Source organism: Scardinius erythrophthalmus, assembly GCF_964197995.2.
Source record: "Scardinius erythrophthalmus genome assembly, chromosome: 15".
In the NCBI taxonomy this organism is placed as follows: domain Eukaryota; kingdom Metazoa; phylum Chordata; class Actinopteri; order Cypriniformes; family Leuciscidae; genus Scardinius; species Scardinius erythrophthalmus.
The window spans coordinates 34,151,210-34,164,823 of NC_138235.1; the positions used below are offsets into that span (position 1 = coordinate 34,151,210).

The 13,614-nt window shown below is 38.8% G+C and overlaps 1 protein-coding gene across 1 annotated transcript in view; it reads left to right on the top strand.

Moving 5' to 3' along the window:
• nfatc2a (nuclear factor of activated T cells 2a) overlaps positions 1 to 13,614 on the top strand; it is a 30,517-nt gene that overhangs the window by 13,831 nt on the left and 3,072 nt on the right. Inside the window, exons 6-9 of the mRNA XM_081387697.1 lie at positions 91 to 231; positions 6,598 to 6,653; positions 6,770 to 6,902; positions 7,066 to 7,794. Coding sequence (XP_081243823.1) covers positions 91 to 231; positions 6,598 to 6,653; positions 6,770 to 6,902; positions 7,066 to 7,794 — 1,059 coding nt within the window. The remainder of the gene's footprint in view (positions 1 to 90; positions 232 to 6,597; positions 6,654 to 6,769; positions 6,903 to 7,065; positions 7,795 to 13,614) is intronic.

Here is a 13,614-nt window from a genome sequence, read left to right on the forward strand (position 1 = left end):
CTTCAGTTAGTGGGCCACTCTTCCAACCTGTTACATTAAATTCAGTCCAAACATCTAAATTCTGTATTTTCTCCCTGTTTGACTCTATAGCCCAGAGGTCTGCCCACGAGCTGCCCATGGTAGAGAAGCAGGACATGGATGGGTGTTCAGTTCTTGGAGGCCAGCAGATGATTCTCACCGGCCAGAATTTCAGCGCAGATTCAAAGGTGATCTTCATGGAGAAGACTCATGGTAAGTGCTAAAAGATTGATATTCGGCCTAGTATATTTGCAGGTACATGTGAAAATTTTACATTTTTTACATTTTCTGTGTAGATTATGAGGTATAATCTTGGAAATTCCTTCCTTCTCAATTTCCTTCCTGTGTTTACATATTATGTTTAAAACGGGAAGTTAGAGCTGAACATACTGAATGCTTGTAGTTTATTACTTGCTTGTTATTTTTTATAGGCGGTGAAGAAACGAGGTCATTTTAACTATCTAATGGCTCTTTTAAGTATTAAGTACTGCTGGCATAGTACTTTTACAGTTTCTATGATATAATACTGTGCAAAAGTCTTAGACCACCACCAGTTTTGTTGTTTTAGCAATGTTTTAATGATCATCCATATTTATTTTTCAGGTCTATTTGTTAAGATACAAGCTTAAAAAATACAGGAAATATGCACACAAAATGTAATTTTTTTTTACAAAAATTGTTTTTAAGCAAAAAATCTGTATTAAGTGTGACGTCCTGGACTTCTTCCAGTTTCTCAAAGAAGAAATTCTGTGAAACTTCTCATATATTTTGAAAGTTTTCTTGGCCTTCCAGTCCTTTTCCATTCCATTGAGGTTTAAGAGGGTCAGGTTCCTGCTATTGCTCAAGTGTAAGGAGAGTTCACTAAATACCTGCCACTTTAGTCTGTAGAAGCGTTTTTTTTTTCTGATTTTTTTCAGTTTTTTTAATGCTGCATACAAATGTCCTGTATTTTCTGATTATATTCTAATAAAGAGACTGAGAAATAATTATATAGGGTCATTATACCATTGCTAAAACAACATCTAATGGTGGCCTAAGACTTTTGCATAGTACTAAGCTTGTGTGTGTGTGTGTGTGTGTGTGTGTGTGTGTGTGTGTGTGTGTGTGTGTGTGTGTGTGTGTGTGTGTGTGTGTGTGTGTACTGTATATAGCACTGTGCAAAAGTATATATGAATAGATTAGCTCACAAGTCAGAAGTGAATTATGTGCTAGTTTTATGTGAACTACTGTCATTACCAAAAGTGTAATCAAATCAAGCAATAATTTTCATTATCAGACAAGCTAAAATATATGGTTAATAGTCTTTAGTTTACGTCACAGCCCAGTGAAGTGACGCTTAATGCTTTGTACTTTGTACTTTTAATTCCAGTCAATTTTGTTGCATCCTGTTAAAGGTTGGGAAAGGAAATGCAGTGAGTTAGCAAAGAAACACACATGCATGCACTATGATTTGCTCTTTCTAGCCCTATTTATAATTTGCTGGTCGTATTATATTTTATGGGGAGGGATTTCTTGTTTTATTGAACAAAAACTTGTATGTGATTCAATTGAAGTGAATTTTGTCAATGTTTGGGAATACACTAGGATATAGATTACCTATAAAAGTCCGAAAGACAATGTTTTTGATATCAGGCCTCAACATTTTCTTTTCATTCGACCCACTTGTTGTTTTCATGTCTACTATCACTTTTATATGTCACCTGTTTTTGTGCTTATTGTTTGTTGAATCACACTGAGGCAAACTACGGCGACAATTTACCATCAACAATTTGCATTATTTTGGAGATAAGAGGAAAAGCTTCACTGTCCTTTCTTTGTTATTTTTTCAGTGTGCGGGTGGCGCTTTTGTTGAAGAGTGTGTCGCTTTTGTGTTCAAACATATGTAGTTGCTCTTTTGTCTGGCATATTTGATCAAATATTATGCATACAGGACAAAAAGTGTAACATGAAATGGCTGTTTTCTCATTCTATTACCATATTCATGAGTCATTGTTTTATCTGAAATTAACATAATAAAGTAGTTGAATTAAACAGCTGATAAAACTATGTAATTGCAGACACACTCAAACTCATCATTGAACTTTATGAATGACAGTGGTCTGCAAACGACCATTAGGCTTTCATTTGAATTGTGACCTTTTCTAATCTGTTTCACTCACATTTGCATGCAGTTTTAGATTTCGGATCTGAATACAGTGTCAGCTTTATGTACAAATAGTACAGCAGCTCATCTACGTTCTCGCCAGGTTCTAATTTCACTGTCATTATCAGATTGATTTACCTGTCTTTCTCTATTTTCATTATTTTTTACTTAACATCTACATTAAAGTACACATGAATTTAAAATGTGTTTCTTTTGGCTTTTAGTTCATGTCTTTAAGTTTTGGGGCCAAATATCAATATGCTAGTGTACTCCTAAAAGTTGACAAAACAAGCTTTTGCATAATGCAATATTTATTTCTTTTTTTGGCCGATATCGATTTTAACAAACAATCACTGGCCAATTTCAATATTTGTCACTTGCTTTCTTATTTGAACTACAGAAATACAGAAATAAAGTAATCAAATATCTAAAATATATTCTTCATTGTATAAATTAAATATACATTAATCCTTATTAAAGTTACAAAAGTTATTTATTCAAGAGTAGTGAATACTTGTTTTATTAACTTTGAAACAGCAGCGCAGCAGGAATATTAGGCTACTGTCACCTTAAGAAGAGCTGCACGGATCCAATATACTGTTACGCAAACTGTTCATTTAAGACATATTGTAACAGACTGTTTACAAGGATACTCGCCAAGATGGGCATTTTGATATAATTTCGGGTGAATTAGAAGAAGTGAATGAGAAGTCAAAATTCTTGCGCTTGAATATTTAAATTCGCAAGGCTTAAAAACACGTGCCGTGACAGTTCCGTTCCGTCAATTGTCCTGAGCGTCATTCACGCTGGCAGTTTTTTTTTCTTCAGTTTTTACAGTGTTTCCTCATTGAATATCCTGTTGCGTTGGGAAATGCATCTCATTATGAAAGTAAAATGGGTTGTAAGAGCCGTTCTATATTGATTTTAATCAAATCTTGAAGAGTGAAATGTCTGTAAAGTCATCAGACTTACAAGAAGTGCATTAAGTAGTGAATCAAATGAGTCTTTAGAGGTTGCTGTGGTGTTGGTGGCAGAGCCTTTTGCCTGCAGGTGTCATTGTTATGGCACTCCCACACACTGTGCTCTTTCATGCATGCTAAGCGGCAGATGGATTGTGTGTGTGTGTGCTATGACTACTTGCTCTTATTGATGCTGCTTTTTGCCTCGGACAGGTGGCACTCGGCAGTTTTGCTTGCAAATAAAATCCAGTCACAGCTGTGTGATTAGAAAGTGCTCCTTCAACCTTCAAAGTTCCCATTGCTGCTTTTTTTTAAACTTTGTTTTATTTTTCACCCATTGTGTTCTCTACCGCTGTTTACATTGTTTTATTGATGTACGCCATGTGTCGTCTAGGTTTTGTTCGTTTTGGTAGAATGCAAAGTTCTGTTTATTGATCTATTGATTGAGGCTAATGTGTTTAGTCTATCAGAAAAGAGCTGTGACTCATCAAGTCCTTTTTAGGCTTTTTTTATTTTTGTTGAAAATTCAGTGTTTCTTTCTGTCTAACCCCCTCTCTGTAACTAACGTCATAAAATCATACAGGATTTAAACGATTTGAGTGTGAGTAATTTATCACATATTTATCAAATATATTTCCCCCTCTGTTTATTTTAATCTGTTTGGCTGCTTGACTAATGGAAAACAGAGGAAAACACAGTAAAACTTATTGGCAGTGTTCAAAATAGCATACTATCTTACTATTTTTACACCGAAAAAACTATATAACAATTTTAGCATTTACTCTCCCTTTTGAGTGTCATGGCAAAGCATGCTGGGAAATAGAAGTCCCAGCACAGTTTCAGTTCAATTTTAAGTTTGTCTAAATGAAAAGAAACAAGTTCATAGAACTTAAAACAATGAAACAATTCAACTTACTTAAAATGTGTCCGTTTTGTGAACTCAAAAGAAATAGAAAGTTCTAAATACTCATAAAAGTTAATTTGATGGAACTAATTTGTATAATTTAAGTTGGCCATACTCAAACCAATTAATTATTTTAGCGTCAGGGTTTACAGTGTTTGCATTTGATCATTGCAATAGATAACAGTGTAAAACCAAAAAGGTTGTGCAAGCACACTGACTTTTTCAATCAAAACATTTAATAAAAGAAAATCTACTAGGCCTTGAATTATAACAATATTCAAAATGAAAAATATTCCCTCTGAAACCTTTATTTTTTTATCTAATGCAATGCCATTCATATATTCATTTTTAAGAGTGGCTTCAAACTCCAAAAACTTTTTGGGGCCACTGTATAGCCTACTGCATTTTTACTCTAAAAATAAGAAACAGAAGAACATAAACGAGCATTGGTTTTTGTTGCGTTCAGGAGCATTGTGACTGTGAAATCTCTGAAATGGGAGACAGCTGTCTTTGGTTTTTGCTGGCTCTTGCTGATTTTGCTCTGTATGCCTTGCTGGGCTTCCACTCTCAAAGCTTCTACGGCTAATTATAAGAAAAAGTAAAAAGCAAACCCATGGGATCCTGAACAAGGAGCTTTGGAACAAACTCCAAACAAACAGAACGGCCAAGGAAGAAGCACTCATCACCTGTTGTGGGTGAAACGAAACAGTTTGATCATAAAGCAATATTAAGACATTATCCTGGCAGTGCATGTGGAATCCCCCTAGCTAGTGCTGATTCATTTGAGCCACACGTCTCTTATTTGCGGCCCAAAAAGGGGTTTCCCACATGCTGCTGTGATACAGAGCAAAATCGTTCCTGGTTTAATGACTAATTCAGTAGGAATGCTATTTTCTGTTCTGGTTTAAAGATATTTTTTGCTATGTGTTGTTTACTTATATTACTATGGTTTTTGGATTTCTGTATAAAGTCAAGTCAAGTCAAGCCACCTTTATTTATATAACGCCTTTTACAACACAGGTGGTTTCAAAGCAGATTTACAGTGATAACAGGAAAATAATACAACAAAGTTTGTTTCGGCTGTACAGCAGATCTAGAAGATAATAGTGTCATAGTCCAGCATAAGTATATTCAGTGATGGTGTCTCCAACTAAGCTAGCCAAAAGCCCGAGGCGACAGTGTCAATGAACCCAACCTCCATCAGGTGACAGAATGGAGGAAAAAACCTTGGGAGAAACCAGGCTCAGTCAGGAGGGCAGCTCTACTCTGGCCAACGAATGAACAGTGTATGATTATTATTCAGGCAGCATTACAGGTCAGAAGTCAGATTGGATTGGAAAATTCTGAATATTTATCCATTTATCCTCCGGCTAAAATCTCGGGATAAACGGAAAGACTAATATTAGTGTAGATGCCATTCTTCTTATGATGTAAGGTGTACATTGGGTGTTATCGGAAGTCTTCCCGGTTCCAGCTGACCTAGTTTATGCAGCTTAACAATCATTTAACTGATTTAAATTATAGAAATTTATAATGTTCTATGTGTATGCCAGGTTAAAGAGATGTGTTTTTAGTCTAGATTTAAACTGACAGGGTGTGTCTGTCTGCTTCTCGAACAATGCTAGGAAGATTGTCCCAGAGTTTAGGTGCTAAATAGAAAAAGGATCTACCGCCAGCAGTCGATTCTAATATTCTAGGTATTATCAACTGGCCAGAATTTTGAGATCGCAATAGACGTGAAAGACTATTATGCATTAAGAGCTCGCTCAATTACTACGGAGCTAAACCATTTAGTGCTTTGAAAGTAATCAGCTAGATTTGAACATTTATGATGTTTAGGGAGCCAATGCAGTGTTGACAAATTCAAACATGGAAGACAGAATGCAATGTAAGCTGTTATGTAAAGATACTTGGGATTATGAATGCACAATTCAGATCATTTGGTCTTAGATAAAGTTGATGAGAGAGAGGTTTGAGTTCATACTGACTTTTTGTAGACTTAGTCAAAATACACTACATGCTCAGACTGGCAGTCATGAGGTCATCAGTGTCTGTGGATGCGTGTATGATATAGAACTGTGGGTAGAAATGTGATTGACTTGTGCCACATGCAATCTCTGCAGTATGGGAACCAGTCTGTAGGCGAGGAATTATGCAAGTACCCTATGACCTATAGATATGACAGATGAACCCACAACTCATCACCCACTTTACCTATCAAAACAAAGTTGAGTCATTATGAACAAGGGGAGGAAGCAGTGTGTGCCAGTGAGAACGTTTGGCCAATCCTGTATTTCCCCAAACAACTGAGGAAAGAACTTTGACTTTAAGCATGAGTGTGATGCTAGACGGTTTGTTTATTAAATAATATATATATATATATTAAGGAACAAAGATTACACTCTTCCAGTGGTCTTAAATTAGCCATTAAGAAGCCTACATCAATTATTTACTGATAAATGAGAGCTTTGGCATGGGTATTACATAATGGTTATGCAGTTAAACTTAACTAATCTCAACTTTACTTAGGCAACCCATATTTAATTAAACTTTTTTTTTCCTTTTATTTCCAGATGGACAGCAGATTTGGGAATTGGAAGCCACAGTTGACAAAGACAAAAGTCAGGCAGTAAGTCCAGTGCCTGCATTACATAAATGACTGAACTTCCTGAAGGTCTATTTTCAGCCCTCTTCTTGTAAACTGTCTATATAGATACAGCAATAAAACTATTCTCTCATTCACAGAGCATGCTGTTCATTGAGGTGCCTCCATATAGAGACCCATCCATTTGCCATCCAGCCAAAGTCAACTTCTACGTAATAAATGGGAAACGGAAGCGCAGTCAGCCTCAGCATTTCACCTACACACCTCTACCAGGTACCTATGTGGCTATTAGGCGTATTATTTGATACTGTACCTTTAAGATTTATGTGTGCCTGACCTCAGTTTGCATATAGTATATTGAGTATTATTTATCTTTTCCATGATATGTGCACTTTGAATACTCCATCATAGATATTCTCTCATTTTACTTCCCCAGTTCCGTCTATTAAGACCGAGCCGGTGGATGAATATGAATCTGGTCGGATGGGTTATTCCATGTCGCAAATGCTGGGGGTGTCTCCCCAGCCATACTATAACCCTCGGGGGGTCATCACCCCAGACAGTGGCCTGGTGCCTGGCCTCGTCCCCTGTCAGCAGGCCCGCCTGGGTGTCTCCCCTCCGGACCACCGATTTCAGCAGCAGAGCCAAGCCATACTGTACGCCCGTCCTGGAAAAAGCATGTCAAGCAGTCCTATTTACTCTCAGACGGGAGCCACTATGATGCCAGACTCCCATCGTTCAGTTCTGGTCCACACGGGTTCCCCAGCCCAGTCCCCTCACCTGGGTGGCCAACATCCCTCCAACCAGCATCCCTCAATTATCCAGTTCTCACCCACCAACCACCACCTGCTCAGAGGAGGAGATCCCCCTGCGCCACCACCCCCAGAACATCAGCACATCATTTATTGTGAGGGCTATAACCAGCATAGTCCCCAAGCTACAGGGGCAAACCGTTCACCAGTACCAGCCCAGGCACCCCAGCACCCTCAGAATTACCCCACTGTCATCCAACAGCAGCCCTTCCTCCAGAGAGTGGCCAAAGACAGGTCACCTCCTGTCCAAGTAGAGGCCCAGAGATGTTCCTCCACAGAAGAGCCGAGAACCAGTGCTCCTGGACGAGTCACGGTCAAGCAGGAGAACTTGGATCAGGCCTACCTTGATGATGGTGAGTAACTGCAGGTTGACCATTTGCTGTTCTAATGGTTAGGCATTCGTAATTAAATGTGGTTGTGGTTGGAAAAATGTAATTGAAGACTTTTTTGAAATCAGAAAGAGCTTTATTGCCAAGTATGCTTACACATACAAGGAATTTGTCTTGGTGACACAAGCTTCCACAGCACTGACAGAATAACAGCTTTTCTTCACGTTTTAAACGTACTGATTGGGAAACAATAAAAAAATGCATATGCATTTGAATTGACACAAGCTTTCAAATTCCCTGTAAAAATATGTGGCCGTAGGAATGTGCCAAATGTAGGGAAGAGCCATTCACATTCTTTGACTGACAATGTGTTAATGTACCATTAGAAATGTCCCCAAGCACATTTTCTCTGCTTTCAGACAATAGCAGGAAGAGTGCTTGTCAAGTCCGTCTCATTGTCTTATCTTCTTAACATTTAAGGGTGTGTGGGGGGGGGGGGGGTTCTCACACATACTGTATGACCCAAGGACAACAAGACACCAGAAATGTTGTATTATATAAAGTAGAATGAACGAAAGATCTATTTTGTGCCCCTGGGTTTGAGTATATACTTTCCATTACTCAGGAAGAGTGAAACCATAATGAATTAGATGGATATGGCTACACGTTTCCTTACACACACACCCTCTGTTTTGTTTTTCAATTGTGTCCAAAAACCAGTCGAGTTATAATGACTTTTTATAATGAAAATGGCCAAACCACGATGCAGAATACTGGCACGGGAAGGCGTAAGATTCCAGTGTCACTACTGTAAGGCAGTTTTTTGAGTTCAGGGGGTCAGAGTTTCTCTTGTGGTTTATTATGTTGCGTGAAGGGGGTTCTCTATGCACTGTATCTGACAAGGAAATGGGTGCTTTTTCGACCTTGCAAATAAAAAAAAAGGAAAAGAAAACCAAGCAGCTCCAAAACTTCTTGGACATGTTGACAGTGTTATGATTCACAAAACAAGTGCCATGGCAACCCATTGTCAAACAGTGGAATGGGCTGCCTGGGAGAGCTGGGGAAAGCCTCTTTGTTTGTTATACTTGGCCAGGGCTTCCCCTTGGCCTCACGCCCCCCAATACTGTGGGGGGAACCTGCGAGAGGATTTGCTTTTTTTCCACAGGTCGCGCTCTTGCCAATCTGGAGCACAGAACTCTTATTTGCAGCTGCTGCACTTATCCAGAAAGTCAGCCTGATCTGAACAAGATAGTGATGGGTGGGAGTCAGCAGGAAAGGGAAAGGGCCATGTTGGATGGAAAAACTGAAGCGAGTGGGACCAAGAGCCAAAGATGGATTTTCTTCTGCATACTCAAATAGGGTTTCCCTGAGTTAATAGCAACACCACAATTGTAGACATGTTACTAGAGAGTTACTGTGAGATTCCCGGGACCTAGAACCTTTCATGTTGTCGTAAAAAGATGCTGGTTTATGACCTTTCTATGGAATCCCTGTAGCCCCCCTTTTTTATGTACAAAAATTTCTGGTAGCCCCATTAGAGTTTAACACCACTCTGGTAAACTCATAAAGCTGCTAGTGAATTCCCTCATTAAGGCCCCTTAAAGCAAGACAGAAAATGCTGATATTTGTAAACACTGCAGGAAATAACTGGCCACACACAACACACTTTGCTTGCAACAATTCGGGACTGGAGTGGTATATTTGACGATAAGCACGATAACGAGGAGGTTACTACTTTACCACTGTGACTCAAAATTGTTGCAAACACAGTCTGTTCTGTTGGGCCAGAGTTATTCACTGAGGTTGCAGAATCCTACAAGTTGTAAGGCTGGGTTTATTGCCATTGTACCCATGATGAGCAAGACAATTAACCTCAAGTTCCAGCTGTGGGATTGACCCTGCAACAAGTCGCTTTACCTTAGTGGTTTCGGCATGTTCTTTATAATGAAGCTGGATGACCTTATTGTAAATCAATCTTGTTGGTTAATCTAGTTAAGAAGCATAGTGGCTCCAGTTTTACTTTTTAAGAAGTGATACCGGTAGTAACCCAAGAGCAGATGGGGTGCAAAGTCCAGGTCATTAAGAGCAGGAAGGATGACGACCACAAAAAGTCCCAGTTGCTTTTGCTTGCAGAGGTGTCAGTGTGTAGCGATCCACCCACTAACATCTCTTCGTTTGATGTCCTCCAAGACCTTCACACACAACCAGTTCTAATATGACTCATGCAGATATGTCTATTTCACTCAGAATTTCGATGGTGGCTTTTTGAAGGGGCCATCAAGGTTTCTGTGGTTGGCTTTCTGTAAAGAAACTGTACCTTCATCTATTTCATTATGAACATGCATGTTTTACATTTCTCAATAGCAAGAAAAGGAAGTTAAGTACATCTTTGTGTAAATACTAGACCTTTTGTAATCAACAGCATCTTGACAAGCTTAACCAGCTAGACTTGTTCGACCAGCTCCGTCAGCAAAGTTTTAGCAATGGTGGTCTAACTAGATTGGTACCAGTCTAGGCTAACATGCAAATTAATACTAGTCCAAACTGGCGTTTTTGGCAAGATACAGTAGTTATGATATTTTACTAGACTACTTTTACAAAGATCACTTTTGATTTTATGTCATCTCCGCATCGGCCCTTAACAAGTGTTACCCTGAGATAAACAGCCAAACTGGCTTAGAGTTTTGAGGGTACAACATTGGCCAATCTTCCAGTGCTCATCTGGCTCAACTTTTTTCGCCTTAGGCTTCGGTTCCAGCCTAGAAAGCCTGAGTTGAAGTTCTTCCAGCTGGAGAGAGCAGCAGGAATAATTTAGATAGAGCACGTCAGCCATGCACATTAGTTTCAGATCACTTGCATCCAGTTTTGGACCGTGTGTGTGCCAAGCCATTGGGTATTTGGCTGTGAAAATGGTGTCCTGATAAGATGTAGCTTTGTTCTTTAAAAGTGTTGTTCGAAATAAGAAGCATCTGTAGATTGTAGAGTTTAACATGGTCTGAAGGCAGAGTTAAAAGGGAAGGAGGTCTCAGTAGTTTATTTTTGGTTTGGCTTTTTTAAACTAGTCTGTTTTGGCGAGCAAACAGTCAGACCTGCGGTGTAGACTCTTCCTGTCCTTTACACTTGCTCTGTGGCTTTATTACAACTCAGTGCTAGCCCATTACCCAACACACACACACACACACTAGCCAGTAGATCAAGTGCTGTATGACTTTTCTTATAGTCTTTACACTATTTTACAGCATATATGATCCACATACACACGCCTGCTACCTTGCAATCTAAATGAGGACATACCATAGACTTCTATTGTTTTTATATAAAGCTAATAATAATGATTAGGCAACTTTGAACATTTTTGTACATAAAAGACATTGCTTATTCACCCAGACATACCTAAAAGTGGCTTTGATAGATTTTGCCATCTTTTTGTCTTCAAGTATAGCTAAGTACATGCACAGTTTGCACACATAGTTGAGGTGCAGACTGAGTCATCTACTATGCTCTGTCTTGCTTTCCACCATTAGTTTGTAAACAAGCTTTCTGATTGGTCAAGGTCCCTCCAGCCAGACACTCACCTATTATACCGCCCAGTCTGTACACTTCCTTTACGGCTAAAACCATCAGTGTGTGCCAGCCCTTCATTACTTTCCCTATAAGCTCTCTGTCCTGTACATTTCATGGTTTTCTATCTATGTACAAAAGCAAGTTTTGCACAGCGAAGCACCACTTATATTTTCTTCAGAAGTTGTAAAGATCTCGTTTCTACATGTCAAAAAGTCCAGTTTCTTTTAAGCTGTTGGGTGTTGGAAGGAGTTCCATCAGTGGATCTAAAGTCTGCAGGGCCTCGTATTTATTTATTTTTCTCGCTGATAAAGCACCTCTGAATCCCGCTACTACCAGTTTATTCCTCTCTCATCTGCTCTTCATTAGTCTCTGAGGGAAAAACAGATGTCATCCACATAGTGCTCCCATACTTAGTGTTGTATGATTAAAACCGCAAGGCTTTCTTGATTGCGCTGTTATAGATCCTACTGAAAAGTTTTATTTTTAGCCTTATAATCACAAATTTCTTGAATAAGGTATTTAGTATTATATATCATTATTTATACGAATATATTTTTTTAAAGACGACAAAATACAAGGGTTATTTATTTATTCAAGATGATTCGTTAACCTTCAATTATCGTATCTGAGCTTTTTATTTATTCAATCAGCGACAGTACACATGAATAGTACATAACAAGTTATGTAAAATCCGCCAGATTTAGCTAACACTGGCTAATTTTCATCCTTTGTCCCTTTTTAGCTGGTATAAACATTTCAGGCTGTAAGATCCATCAAGCTTTTTGGTTTGGGCCTTTACATTTGTGCCATTGCGCTCCTTACACTATTAAAGCTTCAAATAGGGAAATCAGCTGAATGTTGAGTTCCTTCTCCTCGAACGCAAGCTCTTACCACAACAAACACTGCTTGTGAAATACTCACAGTGTGGTTAATCTAATTTTTGGTTGGCCAGTTAGCACTGATGTTTACTTGTGCATACATTTTACCATGCTCTAAACTTTGCATTTTTACCGTTTGACATTGCCATTGCGCTTTACAATTGGTTGCAGCTGATTGGTTGGGTGCCTGTTTGCTAAAACATAAAATTGCATTTTTCATAGCAGGTTGGTTTATATTTATTATTGTTATCTTAAATATTCAGACTGACCATCAATAATTCAGTCAGCACCGTGTCAGAGACATCTGGCTCAAGCCCTCAAGAGAATCTGTATGCTACACCTGTTATTCCAGCTCATCCATCATAACAAACAAACAGCATGGCACTGTGTATTGAGGTAGTGATGACTTGTGCTCTGGGTTTCCAGGCCGAAGTGTCTTGCCTTGATAGTAAAGGGCACTGAGGATGCTGCCAATCAGGTCAGACCACATTATCTTAATGCTGTTTGAGTTTTCAAGCCAAAGTACAGTGTGCGTAAAGGTAGAGTGCAGTTCAGTGGCTGAAGAGATGCAAGGTGAATGGTGGATATATAATAAATGGAATCTCTTGTCCTAAACCAACATATTTTAATTATAACATTACTTGTCTCTTTGGCTAAACAATTAAATGGTACTATGATAAAACTATAGTGTTTTGGATATCACCATGCATTTGAAACCATCCTGTTCTTTGAAGTACCCTTGTCTACCATGTGACTGTACCATCAATCAGTGACTTTGTCATCATTTTGATCCATACTTATCTCAAACAGCAATGCAGGTGTTTTCCCTCATTCAAATAATTTGATCATACCTGTGACCTTTGTTCATGTCTGAGTTGTGGCTAGACTATGTGTGGTGGTGTTGTGATTGAGTTAACAGCCCCAGCGCCCTGCTGCTATTCTTAGAATGAAGAGGCAGTAAAAGTTTCCATTTATGCCCCCCTGTAAAACAACAGGAAGTGATGGCCAATGCAAGGGCTTCACTGAGCCTGTTCTGTCAGATCATTCCCTTCCACCTAGTGGCCGGTCACTGTCACTGCAGCTTATGATACTTGAACTTAGCTTGTCAAAAACAGCAGGATTCTAATATTATTACCCGGTTTCATAGTCAAGGCTTAAGCCTAGTCACAGACTAAAATGCGTGTTTTATGCTGCTTTAACTGACACTCTGACTCTGACATGTATCTTACAATATGTCAGAGCCATTGTTTTGTCTCAAGATGCACATCAGCAATGTTTTTTTCTAAGGCATGTTTATAAAAGCTACTTAAATGTCCTAATTGAACTAAGGCCTAATCCTGGCTTAATCTAAACCCTGTCTGTGAAATATGTATTAGTATAATTATTAGTGCTGTCAAATCGC